Genomic DNA, 22,120 nt, shown 5'->3' with positions numbered 1-22,120 from the left:
GCAGCAATCTCACCCGTGTGTGTGGAGGGGGTGGCAGAGCAGGGCTCGATACTGGACTGGGCTATTGATTGGCGTGAGTTGCACCGGTCGATGGGCCTGACAGCCAGAATTACAGTAATCTGTCATTATCGACGGATGTCTTTCCAGACTATCTCTCTATCTGCCTCCAGACACTCTTTGTTTTGTTTCTTTCCACTCTTTTTTTTATTTTCTTTTTACTTCAGGTTTTCTTACTCTTTTGACGAAATGTGTGAGAGAGGGGGACAGAGAGATCTTGTCTTTCAGCAGGCAGCTAATTGAAGTCTGTGTAAGGGATGATTCATAGCGATGTTTTAAGCCTGTGTGTGTGTGCGCCCGCGGTTGCTGCTTTCGTGTTTGCGTGTTAAGGGAGATGTTCTCTAAATGCCTTCCACTGAGGGGCTTTTAGGGAGCACTGAGGCAGAAAAAATTGAGTGGCCCCACTGGACCAGCAACACTGTGTCACTGAGCAGTACTTAGTTACCTGTTGATAGAGCAGCAGAGCACAGCCAGTAAACGGTCGGTGGGAGGGTGGGTGGGCGGGCTATTCTCTCCTTTCATTCCTCAACAGTAGGTGTACAATGGTTCTGCAACAACACCCCCCACACCACCACCTCTGACTGATCGTTCTTGTACAATGTGACCAAACATCATGATTGATTATGATGATTGTAATGGGATTATTAGTGAAATCCACTGGAGCAAAGGATTTCCTGTCTTCCTCTAAGGATGATTGGTTATTTCCTGTGTTCTGGAATGAGTCCTTGTTTTGTTTTATGGAACAAATTTAGCATTCAGTGATGTCATTTTCCTTTTTCGATTAGGAAACAGGGTGCCGCGGATTGGAAATTGAAGACTCGACTGATATACTATTGAATAGTGGACTCATAGAATTACATATTGAGTCCCTATTTAATAATGTATGATCTCTGTGAGTGGACTCGAAATCAGGTCAAACTGCGTTACAGCAGCAAACTGGAGCTGGTAGTGATGGTGTGACGTAGGTTAGTTCCCCCACAATCCCCCTGGAGTGCAGCGGTGCCCAACCCCGGAGCGGCTAAGTGATCCTGTTCATAAAGGAGAACACTGGGTTCTTTATCTCCTCCAGAGGCTGCCCGCCTGCCGACCGCCTTGCTTTGTGAAACCACATCAAAAGAGCCTTTTCTCCTCTTATTCTTCTCCTCTTCGTCCTCTGCGTACCTTTTACTGAACGGAGCAGCGCCAGGCGATGAAGCCTGCCTTTTTGTTTGAGTTGTGGTTTTAGATGTTGCGAACACTCTCTGTCCGCCATCTATCCCTTTACCTCTTTTTTTCTCTCTCTCTCCTCTGCCTCTTCTCCCCTCCTCCTGCACGTGCCCGTCGACCCCGCTCTCCTCCACACTAAGTTTCAGTTCATGCTCTTGGCCCCGGGGCTCGTCCATCTGCCTCCACTCACTGATCCCTCATTTGCCATGACTGTGAAATCAGTGCTTGGAAGGGAAAAAATGGCCCCCTTTCTCTGCTGCTGGTCTTAATGTCTGGTGGACTCAAATAGCAGATAGCTGCTACAGTACCTGGCGTCAGGCAGCGCTGCGAATCATGGCACGTCATGGAGCTGCTGGGCAAACACAGCCAGAGAGAGGCTCAGGGTAACACAGGCAGCATAACCCAGGCCTCTATCCTATCGCAGATATCAGGCTTTTGTTGCTACATCGCTAAGAGTAATCCAAGGGTCATTCAAACAGCCAGTTTGGAGATCTGTTCTGTGGCAGTCTCACACACACACAAATGCACTCCCTCCCAGTGTGTTTGGGGGCAGTGCAATAAAATGCTTTTAGCGTACCGGCTTGGAAAGTTGTTAGCTCGCATTGCACAGGATAAGTTAACCATATGCCTGAGCGGCGCGGCAAACCGCGTGACCATGCTGGTTGGTTAGTTTTTTGAATGTTTGGGTGTGATTAGAGCTAGGTTGACCTCTCTGGCCGTAGGGCCAGGGGCTCGACCATCTCCCCTCTAGACCACCTCTACAGCCAGTGGACCATGTGGTCTGTCCGAGGTAAGGCCCCTTGATAACGTTCAACAACACAGCCTCTGGTCTCCCTCTGTTTTTGCCTATCTGGTATGTGTGTTTAGGAGAATAGGGGACTGTCAAGCTGTTTGGAAGGCAGACTAAAATTTAACTGTGTGAGCCACGGCCATCTTCCATCTGTCAGTGGCCGATTGTGTAGCCGGGGAGACAATGTTGGTTGTGGAGGAGGAGGGGAGAGAGGAGAGTTGCTAAGCGGCTTCCCCATTGGCCCTGCCAGTCCAGTGGTTTGTGTGCGAGCCAGTGAGAGTATGGCGGTAGGGACAGCCACACACACACACACACACACTGGCTTCTGATTGGCAGCAATCACTGCCCTGCTGCTGGGGTCAGCATATGGTGGATCGTGATAGTGGTGGGATAGAGGGAGCGTTGGGTCAGTGCCTTCCTCCTTTTGCTCTGACTCTGCCTTTTCCAAAGGCAACCGAGCTGATGAAAGCTTTGGGCTTGGGCTCCTTTTGTCCCTTCACTCTCCCCCACACACAACCAGGCCCAGCCAAACGCCTAACGAGCAGCGCAGCCACACACAGCTAGCTCCCACAATGGGCCCCATTGTGTCCCAGTAGCACTGCGGCCTGCTGGACTGTGTGTGTGATGGGGGGAGGGGGTTAGCTACTCGCTAATTGTTTCCTGTCGAAGTATAAAAGGGGGGAGTAAATAAAGAAACATAGGCAGGGTCACAACTAATCGCTTTCTCCCACTCCTCTTCTCCGATTTTGTTTATTTTCTGACTGGCTTTGACCCTAGCTGCTCTGTCCTCCTGACCTCTGTGATGCTGATGATGACTCTGGCTGCATGGAAATCTACTTATTTATTAATTTAGCACAGACAACATAATCTGTACACTAATTCAAATATATCTCTCGACTACCGTGCTCTCTCGTACATTGTCAGCCAATTGAATTTAGATAAGAAGTAGATCTGGTTATCGATCTAATTGCATTCTAATGTGAAATTATATATCAAGATGCATCCATGAGCACATTATTATTTTCCTATGCATAATTATTTTCTTAATGCCGTACTATTTATACAGTTGATATCAGTCAGTGTTTATGGAACGTCTTCAACCTTGTTGTTTTATCTCCTAGTTAATCATTTTCTGGTTTTCCAGCTATGTTGTTGTGTTGTCTCTTTCGTGCCTCAGCATCAGAACTGTGCTCACACATAAGCTAGAGGCATAATGGGGATTGTTTTTATAAGAAGGTTTGTTCTTTCAGCCCCCCCTCCTTGTTGGGGAAAGTGGGTAAACAAGCTAACCCCTCGGGGGGCTGGGAGGCACGGATGTGGAGAGCGGGCTCTCTGACAAGGTGTTTAGGATTCGCCGCAGGTTGGCTACAGGCGCCGAGATGAGGTGTGTGTGTGTGTGTGTGTGTGTGTGTGTGTGTGTGTGTGTGTGTGTTGGCCACGGGTCAGTTGCATGCTGTATGCTCGTAGATGAGCTGTCTGACTGGTAGCCCACAGCCTGAATCAATGCAAACTACCTGTGACCCATCTAGGCCCAAGACCACCAGCTGCCTGGATAAACACACTAGAACCACATCAGAACAGAACCAGTCTTCACCCAGTAGCTGTTGTTGCTACTATAGAGCTGACTGTCCTATATCATTATAAAGACTGGCTTTTTAAGAGCACACATCTCCTCTTAGTTTCTTTCAAACCCAAACAACAAAAATAATTCAAAAGGTTAACGTGACGCTGTTGAGTCCTCACTGTTGTATCCTTTAGGAATGTGTTTTTAAACCAATAGAGAACTGCACTATAATAATGAAATGTATCATCTGATCTGTGGCTGTACAGTTCAAATGAATAGAATATATACATGTATTGGCTGTATAAAACGATATATAACTGATTCTCCTACATACAGAGCACAGTCCGGGGGGGGGGGGGGTTGACAGAAAAGCATGTAAACTGCCCCGCTTTCTGCAATTCATGAATCATAATTTCCAGGTTTGTGCGTGTATATGCATTTGTTCATGCCCGGGATAACATTAACACTCCCTCTGTGCCCTTAAATGTTACATAATCGTTGAATTTGCGTCAGCAGGCACACTGTGCGAGCAGTGAGCACCGTCTCACCATCGGACGGGGGGGAGAGAGAGGGGCAGAACGGGCGACAGATAAATCAGGGCTGCGGGTCAGGTCCGCAAGCAATATTTCACAGGCAGGCCAGGCCTCCAATTGGGTTTGGTAGGAGATTAATAGGAGTGGATCTGACTCCAGAGGGCCCCAGATCTATGTCTGTGTGGCCCCAGGCGGAGAAGCATTAGCTGGGCTATCTCTCCTCTCATCTGGTGGCTGGGGGTGGAGCGAGGGGTGCATTGGCTGTAATGACAAGGAGAGCTATGGCAGCCAGCCGCAGCTCCCTCCGTCCTCCTCCCAGTAATAAAATCACTGTTAGGGCTTCGATATCACAGCCATCAGATGGGGGAATAAACCGATTACCCTGCACTTCAGGGCACACACAGATTTCTGTAATCATAGTCTGTAAAAGTCCTTAAATTAAATTATTGATGTGTTTTTTTCTTCTGCTCTGTTCTCTCTACCGTTGCCCTGTAGCGCAGAATGAAGCAGGTAGCTAATCGAACGCTGCCAGTCAGAATCACTGATGTTGGGCCCATTTCTGCTACCCCATATTATCATTTTTTACCATCATTCAATTTGATAATTCTCGTGCTGTGAGATAAGCATTGGAGTCCTAGGATTCTTGTAGTCGCTGGTCCGATGACTAACGCTAGTCACGCAGGTGTCTGTGGTTATTTCAAAGTACCGGAGCTACGTCCAAAATGGCATACCCTATATAGTACACTACTTTTGACCAGAGCCCAGAGGAAATGTAGTGTCATTAACCCCGACCTTCACCAAAACCCTATTGTTGGGCCGTTTTACTGTTCGGGATGCTTCAGTCAATGAGCCTAATTGTTAGTCGATGTTGAATGTAATGTGCGTTCTAAACTGGGTTGATGATCATGTCCATATTGTCTCTCTTCTATTCTAGTGGGGCCCCAGTGGCCTGGCTGGCACATTGCAGAGCTGTATTGAGGCAGTGTAGAGGGACAGTCACTGAGACATTGGGAAATGTGTCCTCTCTCTCTCTGTAGCTATGCTCTCGTCTCACAATAGAGCAGTGGGCTCTCCACATTCTGCATGCATTTTCTTTCTGAAGATGCCAGCAGTGCAACACCCCGCTGAGGACTGCTAGGTTAAAATAATAGAGCTAGATGTGGTGTGAGAAGAGGAATGAGCAAGTGTACAATTTAAAAAATCCTCTCTCAGCTGGTGTGTGTCTGACACCCTGTAGGTGTCAGTTCTGTCCCCTAGCTAGGCGTACACCTCTCCCCTCTCGGGTCCATGCGGTTTGGAATAGTGCCGCGTTAAAACAATTCAATGTTAGCTATTTGACTCATTGGGCACGAACATCTGATATGTGCCCTCTGTACAGCTCATGCGTATTGTCTGCATTAACTGATGGGTCAATTCTCCCGACTCCTCCTCTTCTTTTTTACAGATGAAGTGTGTGTTTTGGATTCTTCTTCTTTTTTTCATGTTCAATTGTCATTGTGTGTGAGCTCTGAGGTTTGTAGCAGGTCAGTGATGGGCCTGAGTTCTCTCTGTGTAGCAGGTCAGTGATGAGCCTGAGTTCTCTCTGTGTAGCAGGTCAGGGATGGGCCTGAGTTCTCTCTGTGTAGCAGGTCAGTGATGAGCCTGAGTTATCTCTGTGTAGCAGGTCAGTGATGGGCCTGAGTTCTCTCTGTGTAGCAGGTCAGTGATGGGCCTGAGTTCTCTCTGTGTAGCAGGTCAGTGATGGGCCTGAGTTTGCTCTGTGTAGCAGGTCAGTGATGAGCCTGAGTTCGCTCTGTGTAGCAGGTCAGTGATGAGCCTGAGTTCTCTCTGTGTAGCAGGTCAGGGATGGGCCTGAGTTCTCTCTGTGTAGCAGGTCAGTGATGAGCCTGAGTTATCTCTGTGTAGCAGGTCAGTGATGGGCCTGAGTTCTCTCTGTGTAGCAGGTCAGTGATGGGCCTGAGTTTGCTCTGTGTAGCAGGTCAGTGATGAGCCTGAGTTCGCTCTGTGTAGCAGGTCAGTGATGAGCCTGAGTTCTCTCTGTGTAGCAGGTCAATGATGGGCCTGAGTTCTCTCTGTAGCAGGTCAGTGATTGGAGTGCTGCTCTGCTCTGCTCAGTGGAGAGACCGACGCTCTTGGCCTGAATCTCCAAATGGAGCGGAGAGGAGAGCAGCAGCTTGTTTAGAGCAACACAGTGCTCTGGGGAGGCTGGCAGCTCTCTCCTCCTCCTGGCACACTCACTCCTTCATAACAGAGGGGGAGGGAGGCAGGGCACAACAACAACAACAAAAAGTGATCAATTTGGAGGCTATCAGCAGCAGCATGTTCTGTGTGCTGAATTAACACAACGCCAGGGAACTGTTCCTGTAGCCCACCACGCCCCCCCCCCCACACACACACACAGCCTCCTCCACGCACGCACACACACACTCTCCACCACTGATAATGTGCTAACAAGCTCGCTTCTGGTGTCTCTTCACTGGCAATTTGTCCTCTTTCCTCCGAGAGCCGGGAGTTGAGCGCGGTGACAATGACAAGCTCGGTAGGAGGGGGGGGAGAAGCCAGGTGCATTTTTCCCTTGTTGCCTTTTTGCCTTTCATCCACAGGGAAAATGAGTTTCTGGTGATACACAAAAGCCCCCTTTCTTTTCCCACTCTCTCCTCTCCTGCTCCACTCCCCTCTCGAGAGACTGGAAGGCTGGAGAGAGAACCATGCACATTCTCTAAAGACACTTTTCTTCTTTAACAAGCTGTTAAAAGTAATGCCCATCAAATTCAATTACAGTATATTTGTAGGCGGCCAGGGCATGTTTGATGGTTGAAAGATGTGTAATGCAAAAATCTGTTTTTCTCTTCACCTCGTTTTTTTTTTTTTTGAAGACACAAAAGAGCATCTCCAAGTCAACAGTGCAGAGGATTAGTTGTCGTGGTGACAGGGTGGCATTAGTGACGCAACACCAGGGTGAGTTGGCGGACACACGCAGAGCAGGGACAGGCGAAGAGGAGACAAGGAGGCTGAAATGATTACCATTAAATAACGCAGCAGTGGCGCTTCTATGGCTCGCTCCTCTTCTCAAAACTGAGGTCAGCCACAGCTACTGTTGTCTGACGATGCATGTTGGGCTAGCTACATACAGGTCCCCCAACGCAGCACTTCACACTGTAACGTGTGTGCAGTGAATGAGGGTTATGTACAGTACTGATACTAAACACAGGCTCTGCTACTGGGTTGGAACGTACTTCATACAGTAACCTGCCTGGGTGTCGTTGAATGAAGGATGATGCACTGATGTCAAGACCCAATTGACACACACACACACACTGTTTTTCATTTCATTGGAGCAGGTAAACTGTAGAAAACCTGTTGACTTGATGAAGCACTGTGTTGCAGAATCTGCCTTTTCCCTCCATCTCAGACATCCATCCAGAGTGGTGATTGGTTGTGTTGTTTTCCTCCGTGTTTGTGTGCCCTGGTGCAGAGTGACGTGTTGTGTTGGAGCCGTGTGGGGCTTCTTTCTCTCTTAAGTGGCATGAAGAGGTGAGGTGTTGACGTCTCATCTGGTGGCTGCTGGCTGCATTAACTTGTTCCTATTCTATTGTGACACACACACACAGGCACTCACACAGAACACACACCCTGCTCCAAGGCCTTCTCACAGCCCTGAGCGGCATCTTTGATAGCTTTAACTGTGAGCAGGAAGTGGGGTTCTGGGAAAGGCAGGTGGCAGATCCACTGGAGTGCTGTCCTCCCCCTGCTGTGCAGCCTATCACACTTTACCATGTTAGACGTCAAACTGTGTGTGTGTTACCGTTTAACAATGTTTTGCTGCTGTTCCTTGTGTCAGCGTTTGCCAGGTGGCTCCTCACCCTGCGCAGTGAAACACTCGGCTGCTCCCAAAATATCCTCTCCCCTTCCTCACTCCAGCAGGAGAGGGTCCTCACCCTTTCTGTCTCTCTCTGTCACATGCTCTCTCTCCCATGTTCTCTCTTTCTCTCTGGTTGTCTTTATCTCCCTCTCTCTCCACTTCTCTCTAGCCCCTCTGCCTGCCATATTCATGTGGGAAAGCCATATGCAACATCCTAACTAATCCAATCCTATCCATTAACAGAATATCATCATTTTTACCTAACTGGATAATAGAGACAGTAAAAAGGCCACTGTTGCCAAATGTCATGATATTGAAAAGCCGATGTTGGGTTCCTAACACACTTTTGATAATTTGTGTTGGATGGAGATGGTTGTGTCTTTCGTCTCTTTTTACCTAGGAGCTTCTAATAGCAGTGGATGGTTGTCATTATGACCCGAGAGTCTGATTAGGGAGACTTATTTGGTTCACACACACTGGTAGAGAGGGGAAGATTTGATCACAACTCTGTCGAATAAGTATGTGGGTACAATGCTGCGCAGGTAATGCAGTCCCGAAGGGCATTATTGCCAACCTCCTTATTTTTTCCTCCTGGTCAGTTTCACATTTTCTATAAGATTGTACCACCCTTTTGAGAGAGAGAGGTCCTGTGCCCTAATGTCTTCCATACTGAATGACATTTCACCCTTGACCTGTGGACCAGCTACGAGGAGAGAGCCCGTTACCTGGAGACCATCGTCCAGCACCACCTGGAGCCAACCACCTTCGAGGACTATGCAGCGAGGGTCTTCTGCCCCGCCCCCTACCACCACCACCTCTCAGACCCAGGTATGACACACTCTCTACTCGGTCTGTAGCCCATCACAGTCCATCTTTCATATACTGCAACCAGTGGTGGAAAAAGTACCCAAATGTCATACTGCAGTAAAAGTAAAGATACCTTACTAGAAAATGACTGAAGTAAAAGTGAGTCACCCAGTAAAATACTACTTGAATAAAAGTCTTAAAGTATTTGGTTTTGAATATGCTTAAGCATCAGAAGTGAAAGTATAAATAATTTCTGATTACGTATATTAAGCGAACCAGACAGCATCATTTCCGTGTTTTATTTTTATTTTTATTGTACGGATAGCAGGGACACTCTCCAACACTCAGACATAATTTACAAGTGTGTGAATTGTACCATTTTCCTGTCCTGCTAAGCATTCAAAATGTAACGAGTACTTTTGGTTGTCAGGGAAAATGTATGGAGTAAAAAGTACAATCTTTTTTAGGAAGGTAGTGAAGTAAAAGTTGTGAAAAATATACATACTAAAGTGTTTTTACTTAAGTACTCTTGTAGTGTCAGTTAGCAGTAGAGAAGTTTGGCCTGTTTGAGAAATTATCAGCAAATTCTTCTGTGTAGTTACGAGTTAGGAGGTATTGGCGTTGAAAACCTCCTTCACTTACTGCAATAACCTTAACTAGTTCTGTCGATGCACCTGTTGTTTCTTTCTGTATTCTTGTAACAATGCACACTGTGTTTCCCCTGGATAGACCCCCCCCCCCACACACACACACACACACACGCATATGGAGCAGTTAGCCACGTCTCACACTCCCCTCCATAGTGTAGTGCCCTCTCTCCCTCCCCAGTTAGGGCCCCTCATGGAGTGATAAGTGCTCTGCCAGGACCTGGGCTTGTTTGGCTGACACACCTGGTCTCATGGTCCAACATCACATTGATTCTCTCTCCAGCTTCATCGTCTCTGCTCTGTGGCGACAGGCTACATCACATTGATTCTCTCTCCAGCATCATTGTCTCTGCTCTGTGGCGACAGGCTACATCACATTGATTCTCTCTCCAGCTTCATTGTCTCTTCTCTGTGGCAACAGGCTACATCACATTGATTATCTCTCCAGCTTCATTGTCTCTGCTCTGTGGCGACAGGCTACATCACATGCATGCCGGAAATGAAAGGGTCAGTCACCCGGAAGACTTGTCCTTATATCCAATCTTAAAGGAGGGCATTCTACTGTGACACAGAGCAGTTCTCTCTGTCCTCTTCTTTCTAATGTTAGTCGCAGATGTAAGAAGGTGTGTGCTTATTAAAAGCAGTAGCTTACATTAAGAGAGTAAAATAAATACAATCTAGAATTTTTTTCAAAAATCCCTAAAGATTTTCAATCTGTCCATGACGTTGCTTTTTGACAGTTTGAATTTGTGACCCTTTCATTTGTAAAAAGATGCATGTGTATTGTACATGGTTTTTGTTCCGCACAGTGAGAAACATAAGCATGTTTTGTGGCTGAAAAATACCCCAATAATATTATGGTAATGTAATTATGTCATTGACCTGTGCTTCAGCAAACATTAGCCTCCTAGTACAGAATGTGATGAGTATCTTTCAGCCCTAAAACCTTGCCTTAATTCTTGCCTTTGTGTTGATAACACCAGTCCACGATGGACTCTGTTCCTCTTAACCCCAAATGATCATATTTCTGTTTTGTTTCTGTTTTATTTTTTTTCCCCTTTTTTCCATTTTTATTTTTTTGTTTTATTTTCCTTTGTTTCCCCCTTTAGATCATAATCTATCACTTGTGTATATCTAAAGGTAAGACTCCTTGAAACCCCCGCTCCCTTCTGATTCACGTGTAACAATGTTATGAGCACCCATACCTATCTGTCACTCTCTCTCTCCACTGACCAAATCTGCTGATTTCAATCGTTCCCCGTTTCTTGTTTCTTCTCCATCATGTTGTCAGATGAGTGTCTTAACTTTAACGTTGAACCTCAGACCTTGCATGCTTCCACCATAACAGGCCTTTTCTCGTGTTGTCCTCTGTTCCTCATCACTCCCACTCTCAATCCTGTGTTTGATTCTAACCACCATCTTCCTCTGTGTGTTCCTGAGCATGAATTTACTGGAGCTCTGCTTCTTTACCTCTTTACATGTGTTCAGTAAATGTTAGGCAGTCAAGTCTGTTTTATGAGCCCAGTCAGAGCACAGTACAGTTGCTCTCTTTACTCATGGACTGACAGACGCACACACGTTATGTAGCCATTGAAGATGGCTGGCCCTGAAGATCAATATTTAAACAGCATAAACGTTGGTAAGTAAGTGTAATCATTGCATTAATGCGCCAGTCAAACGTGTGTGTGTGTGTGATGATGTTTAGGTGGTGCTTCTGCTGTCTTTGTTCTCTGTGCACCTTCTATTGATTCCCCCTCTGCTCACACCTCTTATCTTTTCTCTCTCCTGTGGTCTTTGTCTTCTTCTTTTTGCGTTTTTCCAATCCTTTCCTTGCTTGCTCTACCCCGCTGTACCGCTCCTTCCCTGCCTACTCCTTCAAACTGCTTCATTACTTCCTCTTCCCTTTTCCTCTCCTTACCCATTTTCCAATTCACCTCTACTGACCTCCTTTGTCCTGTTGTCTCCTCTTCTACTTTATTCTCCTCCCCTCTCTCTCCCCTGTGGCTTTGTGGCTTCTCTTCATCTTCCCCACCAAAGAGAGCTTGATATTTCTGCTCCTTCCCAAAACTCCACTAGAAAACATTGGGCTCGGCAAGGTAAAGGGCAAAGGCTTGAAACGGAAGGTCTTTCATGCTAGCTGTGAATGGTACGCTGAAACATGAACACGGCAAAGTACCTTTTTTCTTGTTCCTTCTTAACCTGTTTCCATCTTCTTTAGTGTCCTGTGCATTGTTCTCTGACGGTCTAGGTGTCATATCCCTGTGTTTTAATATTACCACCATAGTTGTTTGGATTCATTTCATGCACATTGATGCTTTGATTCATCACGGTTAAAAAAGAGCTAACTGTATTCTCTGTATAATACAGTCACTAAAACACAAGTCAAAACAATGATTTTCAAAGAGATGTAACACCTCTACCACTATAGTAGAAATTGAAGTGCATGTACTGACTTTCCCCTCGCTTTCCTTAGACTAAGGCTAATATGAGCTGGGGACTAACCTCAGAAAGGCAGGGTGTAGACTGGAGGAGTAAGATCCAGTAGTATTGGGGGGGGGGGGGCCTTCAGCATTGCTGTTTTATTATTGAATGTAGTGGGTTGGCTGGGCAGGGGACTCTAATATCTGTGCTCTCCTTCCCTCCCTCTGTTTCTTCCCCTATCCTTCATCCCTCCCTCTCTCTCCTTCCAAAGGCTCATGCCTCGAGAGTCAGGAGGGAGAAAGTCCAGCAGCACTGCAGCTAGACGGGGCCGACCAGTTAGCCTCGCCAATGTCCCCTCGTACTAGCAAGAGCCGCATGTCCATGAAGCTCCGACGCTCCTCCGGCTCGGCCAATAAGACCTGATCGGACTTTCCCTCCGCTGATCGTCCTCCATGCAACGCCCTGCATGAGGTCACAGCCTTCAGACAAACCGACTGACTCTCTGTACTGTATAGCAAAGGACTGCACTGCAACTACCAGCCTTTACCTGCTAACAGCGCTGCATCGCATGTTATGTACCCCCACTATATGGACATGGACACGCCTGCCCTGCAGGGTCAGAATCAGCATCAACCCTACTGCACCACCCTTCCAAGATGCAGGATAAGGCCTTCAACAGAGCCAGACCCTCAGGGGCCAGCCCAGGGGCACCCAGGACTCAGCTTGTGGTAGCAGGGCCTCCAACAGAATAAACAAGTCCCCTGGGCAAGGTTAGCTAACTATGCTCACTACCACCTCAAACTTTACACAAAATATAATATACTTAGATATATAAAAGAAGCAGCATCGGTTTGGTTTTGTACAGAAAGCATAAAGGCAACATGAGAGATGTGTGTTCATTGTAAGTAGCATTGTTGATGGTTGAAATCACTTGATATTAGACTGAGATGATGAACTATAGTGTGGTCTTTCTCTGCTGTTGTAGCTGAGCAGAGTGGCTAATATCCTGTCCTCCCTGCTCTCTGGGCACCTGACTCTGCACCCACTAGGAAAGGGATTGTAAGAGTTTCTAAGAAAAAACAAAGAAACACAAAGTAAGAAGCTAATTTGTCATATTTGGTCACTGTGTCCACCGTGAGACAAATTTATATATATATTTGTATTATATTCTGTATATACAGGAGTTGTCACTTTCTTTATGCTTGGACTGAAGCAATGTCAGCCAGTGTTCAAAGATGAGATGAACGTTTTGAAGTTGGAAAAGTTTGTTTCTAGAATTCTGAGATGGAAATTGTTTGGTTAAAGTGAAGCACTTACATTTTGGTTTTTGGTTTTCACGCTAAACGTGCGACTGAGTTTGACTTTCTGAGTTCTTTTGAGGGTCACGTGTATTTTTTTTTTTTTTGAATCGAGATTGTAAAGTAGTTTTTCACCTGATAAAGAATGTTACTGATGATTTACTTTTGTTCATATACAATGTGTTGTATTGAACCAGCCCTTTTTTCACTTATGATGACTATATTATATATATGAGAATACATATTTAAGGTGTATAGTGTTGAGGACCATATCTGGTCTGTGTACAGATTTGAATATAGCTGCCAACAAAAAAAAAACTAGATGTCTATTAACTTTAAGATACGTAGACCAACGGTTGGATGTGTGATCAGATCTTCTGCTTGTGTTTCATATAAGAGGTCTTCTGACTCGGACATCATCACAAAGCTTGCCTGCTGAAGTTGGCCAATACAACACTGTACTGTAGCTTTGTCCACAGCTAGAAAAAGCTCATTGCTGTTAAGGTTCGTGTGTCTGTCTGTGCAACAACACAAATGAAAGAGGACCATCTCCTATGATATGGAGACATTCCCTCCTGTAAAGTATTGGTATTAACACAGTATGTACTGTATAGGAGCTTAAACAACCATATACCGTTTCTTCACTGTCCAGCTCGCCAATAATCACCTAAATTAAATCTAGACAGTCAGGAAGTATCGAAACAATTAGCAAGACGGTTGTCTATTTTTTGCAAATTTGGACTTTGAGGAAATATAAAACATTTTCAGTGTGGCCCTCTGGACCTCGTTGAAGACCGAATGCCGTCCCTGGGGCAAAATGAGTTTGACACCACTGTTATTTATTTGGGTTCTACTGAAACTCACGCTAGGGTCTCTGCGGGTGGGCTTCACAGCAAGCCAATTTGTCGTGAACACTCCTCTACTGTCCCCTTCATGTATTGTAGCAGGTCTTCATCGTGGTCTTCCACCCTGGCCTGCTTCTCCAACAACACCTGTACCTGGGTCGTTCTTGAGTTCCGATGGCGTTTTGGGGGGGAATCATTTTTTATATTTTTTATTTACATGTATTTGGGTACATCTTCCTGTCTAAATCAGCTAATATGGCAGCTTAATGACTTTAAATCATGTTTACCATTATGATAGCATTGTGCCACCCGTAGGAGTAGTAGCACTGATGAGACATTTTAGGTTGAGGATTTTCTTGTAAAGTCATTAAAAATATAAATAATTTACTAAAGTGATATGATTAATAATTTTGCTCACAATGTAATTTCCTTTCATTTAAATTGAGTAACACCTGTTGGATTTAAACACCAAATTATCACTGAAATCCTCAAATGTATGACATACTTAAAGGGTGTGATTAGCTAAACATTTTCTTTAATACAGACCCCTCCCTGATAAGTTTGCCACTGGAGGGAATGCTCAAGGTCGTTGTATATCTTTGCAATGAGTGATTTTCAAGGCGGTAACACCAATGACATAAAACTGATGGACAGTTTATTTTTAAATAGCCTGTTTTTATTGATCTATACCCGGGATGGGCAACTCCAGTCCTCGGGGGCCTGATTGGTGTCACACTTTTGCCCCCACCCCTAACTCCATTAATCAAAGAATCATGATCTTCAGTTTAGAATGCAATTAGTTCAATCAGATGTTAGGTATAGGGATGGGGGAAAAAGTGTGACAGCACTCCAGCCCCCGAGGACTGGAGTTGCCTATCCCTGATCTATACAATCTATTAAATACTTTTGTTCACTATCTAGTATTCAAAATAATCGATCACTAAATCCCCAAAACATGTCAATACAACTCTACATCACTACTGGAAAAAGCCCATTAGCTTATCCTTTGTACTTTAAACAATGCATAAACATAACGTTTTGCAGTATAAAGGACTTACATTATGTTTTAGTATTGATGAACTGTTCCCTATAAACAAAAAAACATGTATGATGTGTAACTTTTTGTCATTTTAAAGTGTGTTTCGTGGTTGCGAAGGCAAGGGAGGCAAATCCCACTGCAATTCAAGAACGACCCACCCCTTTGTCACTCCAGTTGCCAACTGTGTCCAACTTTACGACACACTAACAGAGCAAACACTGCATTTTTATCTTTGAATTCTGCTATTATTTTTTGTTATACTTTATCGTTATTTGCTTTCAGCTATAGGTTCTCTGCTAGAGAGGAAAGGGATTGTAAATACCTTTTTTGGACCTTTTTGGTTGTAATATCTTTTAAAAACTGCTGCCATGTCTAAGGTCAAATTCATGTTATTTTTGTGTTACGTTTGAATATATGAGCTTGAAGTCCGTTCCGATAGTTATTATTATTATAAGATGACCAAGGATGAGAAATAAAAACTTGCCAGAGAGAGTGAGGAAATCATGCTGCATCCTTACTTAAAGCTGAGGAGATTGGATAAGATTGGTTTGCTCTCTCCCTACACTCAGACCGGACTGAAACGTGTACATACTGTAAAGTTTTTTAAAAAATGACTTGCTCATTTATGGAGTTATACTGTATGTTACTACTGACCAAATACTGCATGATGCCAGTAAGCCTACTAACTGCATGTGTTGGTATAACATCTACACACACGCGCACACACAATCACACAAAATGAAATGGTATTGGCATACTTGTATCTATCTATACGTTTGTAATGGCTGTCCAGAAAGAGAGTGGGTGTGCAATGGAATTTGACAATAAAAAGTATTCTTACCACCTGCTTGTTATTGGAATAGCTCTTGTGAAAATCTCATCAAATACTGTATAGTAGCCATCATTAGTATGCACACAGACTTGTGTTTATTGACAATCAAAGTAAGTTTTTTTTTTTTTTTCCATGTTCACTAGGCTACATATCAAAATACAATGTAATTGTAACCATCGTCGCCATGAAGGAATTTATTGAGCAATTACATTTTATAGAATAAATACACTTTTAAACTCACTAAAACAGTTTTATACTCTAACAGGTAAGCTTGATTTTCTGTAGGAAAATACATCTTGATAGCCTTGCTGGTTTAGAAATCAATTCCACAACTATACTGAACAAGCACATTCAATTTCCATAGGAACTACATTAACATAAAGGTGGTGAGGTCTGGTACACTTCAGATGGCCCATTCACAAGATCAACCTCTTCATTACATGCTTAAAATGACAGCTCTTGACTATTTAAAACATTTTATATACCCATTTTCACTGTTAAATGTTTCAACAATCATTACACTGTAAATCAATCAATAATGTACATTAGTGAATATAGGCCAAAAGCAAGTGTTAAAATGTGGTCCTAGTGGGCTGTAGGCTCATCTGTCATTGCAACAAACAAAAAAATACTATCTTGTGATGAAAATAGGCTAATGTTTTTGACCTGATCAGGTAGTATAATAAGTTACAATACAATCACATGTAGTACAAAGAAAACGCATTCATACTTTCATATGTAGTAATGAATGAATCCACTTGTTGCTCATGGGTTACAGTGTTACAGTAGACTAGGCTACTAGCAGCCGGGCCGGACTGCCATCTGTAGCAGCATCACCTGCCGGTTCTCTGTAGGGTGAGACTTGTTGATATGCCTCGTGAGCCCAGGAGAACTGAAGAAGGTAGAGGGGCAGTGCTTACAGGTGAATATCTGTTGATCTCCCTGTGTGAGGTCTGGTCTTATTAATTCTGGTCTACCCGCACTCTTCCCTGGATTCATTAGAATGTCGTCTCTCATTGCATGCCAAACTCTGTGCTTGTCCCGAATTTCAGCGGATGGGAAATGGGCACCGCACAAGTGACAGGGAAACGTGATTTGCCCACTCTCTATCTGGTTATAGGGCGAGACTTTTATTGTCTCGTGCGCCGCAAGATGTTTCCTCAGATACGCTTGTCTTCGGAACTTCTTGCTGCAATAGCGACATTCGTAAATCTCCTCAACTGTCACGGAGTTCTGTAAGAAGGGAGAGGCAACGTCAGTCTCCGGACAATGCATTGTGCTTGAGCTGTCACCCGCTCTGATGTGCAGGTCAATGCTTTTCTCTGTGACCCGGTAGCGCGGGTCGAAGGGCGGCGGGCTCTCCTGTGCCCTTCTGAGTAGCTGCTCTTGTCTGTGGGAGCTGTCCACCGTGATGGACCGCTGACAAATGGAGCTGTCCGGAGAGACGTGGTGCTGATTGTTAACTCTCAACTCGCTCGCATTCTCTTTCCCTTCCACGGATGTCCTCTCGTGCAACTGTGCCTCTGGTTGTGACTTTTTTGCGCTCTGTGCCTCTCCGTTGGTAACAGGACGAGGCTTATGCCACCTGCGATGAGAGGCCAGGTTGGCAGGACAGCTGAAAACTTTGTCGCACTCGGGACAGCGGTACTCTATGCGCACAATCCTGGAGCACTTGTGTTGCGCGAGGGAGAAAGGGTCAGGATATTCCTCTTTGCAGAGCTGGCAGATGAATTCTCCCAACGGTTTCTTATTACCAGAAGATGCTGTTGCTGCTTTAAATTCAGGGGTCTCCTTCTTAATTCTCAGCCCAAGCACTGGTGAGGTGGAGATTTCATCCTCTAAACTGAGCTTCCTAATCACTTTAGGCTTTTTGGATGTTGGCTTGGTCTTTCGCTCCGGCTCCATGTACGTGCGTTTCATAGCATGATGGAGAGATGGGTAGAGGTGCACAGGTGGGTCGAATTTCATATCAGAGTGTCCAAAGGGCGCGTGATTTAGTAGAAGTCTCTCTATTGAGGACACGGGCGTGCTCATCGGGAACGTCTCTGTCACGGTTGGTGAACTCATACACCGGTCGAAGAAAGATTTTTCCAGCTCGGTGCCAACTGGTTTTATCGGGCTATAGGAGAGGTCAGCCCGGCCAGGAGACCCGTCATGGTCCGGTTCAGTGAGGGGATAGTGTAGGGGGTATTTCCCAAAGTCCTCCCTGATCTCCACCTTGCCTGCGCTCTCCGGCAGCTGAACCTGATCCGCTTCAGCCGGGTCGCTGGTCCATGGCTCTCCAAATGTACCATCCTCGGATAACGGCACAATTGGGCACGCATTTGGCACCCCAGTTCGCTCCTCCGGTGTATGCACAGGCATGTCCACTTTTGGCAGTTCGTTGTCATTACGAGTTCTGTAAGAAGCCGCTGAGCCGCGTTTACTCCTCTTCACTAAAAATCCTCTGGGCATCTTAACGCCGGAACGGAACGGTTCCTGGGTCAACTTTGAAGTGCCGTTACTCGTGAAGGAGCGCTCGCGGTCGCTTTCTGATAGGCGAGGTGACTACTGACCGGTGAAAGGGACGGAGGACACTGCCACATCGATGAGCGTGGCTTGTTTTTTATCTTTGGGGTCGCCTTCTGTTTTTTTGTGAAGTCACTGTTTGTGGCCAAGCCCTGTCCAATCAGCACGGACAGTGGAGTGGGCGACGCTCGAGCGTTTAAGAGACTATCCAGTTACAAAGGCATTACTAATGTGGAGTGGATTATTATAAATCAGTTACACACTTAACCTTTTATCATCCCATTGGTTTTCCATGTTCTCCTTAATAACCCATCAATAACGTTACAACTTGTCTAGTGATTCACGATTTGCAAGATCGAATCAGAAGATGTCCTAAAACCTTAAATGTTACGCTATCCATATTACATTGACAATAGTAATGTATAACAATTTATAAAACTGACCATGCAATTACGATATGTTTTGTGATTTTTCAATGTTTTCTCTGTGATATCGAGATGCGTAATACTAGATCCTATCTCGTAGACAGTCAAGTTTATGCAAATACATTAATTAATGTCCTTTATGGACAGCATGTATTTAATAAACTAATCAAATGCAAGAAAAAGCAGACTGACCTCCAGAATTTGATCAAATATTTGTTGAAAATGACAAAAAATAAAAAATAGCCCATAACATTTTTATTTAATCCTAATAATGTCATTGCATATGACTAATATTAATATTATGCCACAAATACAACAAGGATAGGTCGTTATTTCCTAAATCATGTTGATTATAATAGAGTGACTCCCTCTCTCCAAGCAAAGTGCGTAATGAATGAATGATCTGCTTCCTCACGCGCCTAACCTTTCTGGGAATTCTTTATTCGGATTTGAATTATCCTGCTGTTGATAAGCGACTAGCAATTAAGATGACATGATTGTTTTGGTTTTCTGTTCTGTTGGCATGCCGCGTAATTTATAGCATTTATGAAAAGTCTGTTGTCTTAATCTGTCCATTTGATGCACTTTACCTGCTTTCTCATTTGTTTTGTGGGGCTGCAAGCTGTGCGCGCAGTAACGAATGTAAACCGCGCGATTAAGCCGTTTAAATTGAGAGGCAGCTCTTCCAGATGCAATCTTTCAACAGCCATTAGTAGGACCTAACCTAAGCCAACAATGTTACAGAAACATCCATTAGATTTACGAATGCTCCCCTTGAGTAGCCTATGTACGTCTCCTTGACAGACATCTTCATGTTTTACATGTGTGCGTGATTTTACCAACTGTCATTAAAACTGGGTACAGTGACACGGATTGGAGGAGCCCAATTAGGCCTATCAACAATAAAACACAGATGTTATCTCTCCACACCTTTTAATCTGTCGCCTGAATGCAGATGGTTTTGATTCAAACAGATCCCCTTATCAGAATGATATAGCCTAGGTAGTGCCTAAGATGGTAAGTATACCTACGTTTATCGATAGGCCTGTCCTTCATGTTCATTTATTCAGCCTTTAGGTCTACTGTGCTTTTACAGATGGCCATCCTAATTTGTCAGCATTCAGAACCAGCCTATATAAACCTGTAGGCTATTTTATCAGTTAAGGTCATAAGATAATGAGATGTGCCATTGCTTTTTTCATTAGGGACGTAGCACCCTATCTGTTCTCTCTTTGTTGCGTTATCGATGGGATCTATCAGATATCTAACAGAATATCTCCGTGTCCGTTTTCCCTAGTGAGACCAACGCGCTATCTCCGCTGCAGAAGTAGTGATGCTCACGGCACTGACAAGAGAAGATAATTGGTGGCGGAGACCCAACCCACCGATAACCTGCCAGCGGGAAAGAGGGCATTTACGTTTCTCCTGCCCTCGTTGCGAAGCTGGGAACGCAGATAAGAGATCAGAGAAGCAAATACATTTTTATCCCGGGGGAGCGTATCGCTCTGGCCCTGGTGGTTTACAATATGTTGTGCCGAGTTGGTTCGTGGTTAGGGGGCGTCCCTGGAAATTAATCAAAGCGGATGAGCGTGAGAACCGGCACTTCCTTTTGACGTGCGCTTGACAAGGGCCACCTGGGGAATTAAGAGGTGTCCCTGTACAGAGTGTTATAACATCCGATGCGAATTCAGTAGAAATCACAATTAGGCTTTGCACCAAGTAGTATTAAAAACATCTAATATATTTTAATTGTGGGCCTACGCTTGCATTATTTATTCTAGTCTATTTTAGCAGGCTATGTCATGCATAGCCTACGTCCTGTTTAATGAAATAAATCTAATCAACATTAGGGAAACATTTACAACACTATTTGTTCATGGCACTCATAGGCCTATGCTACTTCGTTCAGAAATTGAACTTTTGAAATATTTTTCATTGTCAAAATGTAAACAACATTTGTTTCGACCTTGGCCGGATTTTTGAACGTTTCTTCTTGCTAGATAGACTTACGGCTTTGACAAGATTAGCCCCGATGTCAGATTATTGAGATGTCATCTGTGTGATCAATGCCTTCCTCTAATCCCACAGACTGCTGAAAATGAATTTATTGATTTTTCTTTTTCATCCGTTTTAAAGTATTACTGGACTACAGCCTGGACTACAGCCTGGCATGTGGTCACAGTGGCCTATAATCGCTTAGTCCTTATAATAATATGCATTTTTTTCTTATGCTCTTTGTTTTTATTTAATCGATGTTGGGGACCTCGTACTACTAAGCATTATATGATGTTTAAGTGTGTGTGTTGGATTCAGGGTCGGCTCTCTTGTTAGTGCGTGGTGCGGTGGTGTTTCAGCACCGCGGGAGACGGACAGCTCCAGCCTCAGCTTCAGCCCTGCAAGATTTGGCAGCTCCCTGACCGACAGATTGCTCAGTAATTACATTTTTGATTGTTCTTAATTAGCACTCATGTTCTGCCCAGCCCGCTAGAAAGAAGACATGGACAACCTTGTTTATGACTTAAATGGAAACATCTTTCGTTCTTTCTTTCTTTTCATGATTACATTATTTATCTCTGTCTACATGCAGTCCTACCTAGCTAGAATAATATAGGCCTACTGCTGTAAAGGTCGACTGGTAAATCAAAGTCTTCAGAACATGCATAGGCTTTTTTTCTTCTTCATGAACTAAAGGAATATGTCTGTCCTCTGTCGCCATCTTCTGGTGCCTTGTGATTAGTTCGTGCTCAAATTAGTGCATGTAGGTTACATTTTTCACTTTATTTCAGAATGTCAGATTCTTATGTTTCTTGTGCTGTGCTTGAACTGGGATGTTGCTGTTGTGTAGCTAGTGATATCGTTTCAACCCAATACATCACATGTATCCAAATCAGGTGTTTTCAGACTGCCTTTAACCCTGTGTGACCCACGGTTGCATTTGTCCTAAACTGCATTCCGTACAGGTCCTAAACTAAAAAATTATGTCAAACACTACATAGTGCATCTCTTCTGACCCAGATGTATCTCTTAGTAATATTTGTTGTGTGTCAATATGATTATTGTGGCATCAGTAGCCTCTGAAACATTAGAACCTGTCCACTTGTCTGACACCACATTGGTCCCCTACACAAGCATATGTTGTAAGCCATCCATGCCAAGTACATGACTTAAAGAGATGGATGAAGAGATGGAGAAACAAACATTCTGAGCTACAGCTAGAGAGGTAAGTGTTGTAAAAACGCATCATTGGGCTTAAAGGGTTGCCAAGCTGAGACGTAAACCATGTTTC

General features: G+C 44.5%; 2 protein-coding genes across 11 annotated transcripts in view; one reads left to right on the top strand and one right to left on the bottom strand.

The window, feature by feature from the left end:
• The window catches only part of ralgapa1 (Ral GTPase activating protein catalytic subunit alpha 1), a 78,551-nt gene extending 62,639 nt beyond the window's left edge, over positions 1 to 15,912 (top strand). For 5 of the 10 annotated variants that reach the window (XM_036954705.1, XM_036954708.1, XM_036954704.1 and 2 more), the window contains 2 exons: positions 8,716 to 8,840; positions 12,159 to 15,912. In XM_036954705.1, the coding sequence (XP_036810600.1) occupies positions 8,716 to 8,840; positions 12,159 to 12,310 (277 nt within the window). In that variant the 3' untranslated portion in view covers positions 12,311 to 15,912. Of the gene's footprint in view, positions 1 to 8,715; positions 8,841 to 10,575 lie in introns of all 10 variants that reach the window. The other 5 variants (XR_005037706.1, XR_005037705.1, XM_036954706.1 and 2 more) reach the window with 5 other exon arrangements.
• Positions 15,913 to 16,065: 153 nt separating this feature from the next.
• On the bottom strand, positions 16,066 to 18,621 carry LOC110497731 (insulinoma-associated protein 2-like). Its single transcript, XM_021574052.2, has one exon. The coding sequence runs from the start codon at positions 18,353 to 18,355 to the stop codon at positions 16,700 to 16,702; it is 1,656 nt and encodes a 551-aa protein (XP_021429727.2). The 5' UTR covers positions 18,356 to 18,621; the 3' UTR covers positions 16,066 to 16,699.
• Positions 18,622 to 22,120: the final 3,499 nt, after the last annotated feature.

This window comes from Oncorhynchus mykiss, chromosome 19 (assembly GCF_013265735.2).
Source record: "Oncorhynchus mykiss isolate Arlee chromosome 19, USDA_OmykA_1.1, whole genome shotgun sequence".
Classification (NCBI taxonomy): Eukaryota; Metazoa; Chordata; class Actinopteri; order Salmoniformes; family Salmonidae; genus Oncorhynchus; species Oncorhynchus mykiss.
Note: the sequence above shows the minus strand (reverse complement) of the source record. Positions and strands in the feature narration are given on the sequence as shown.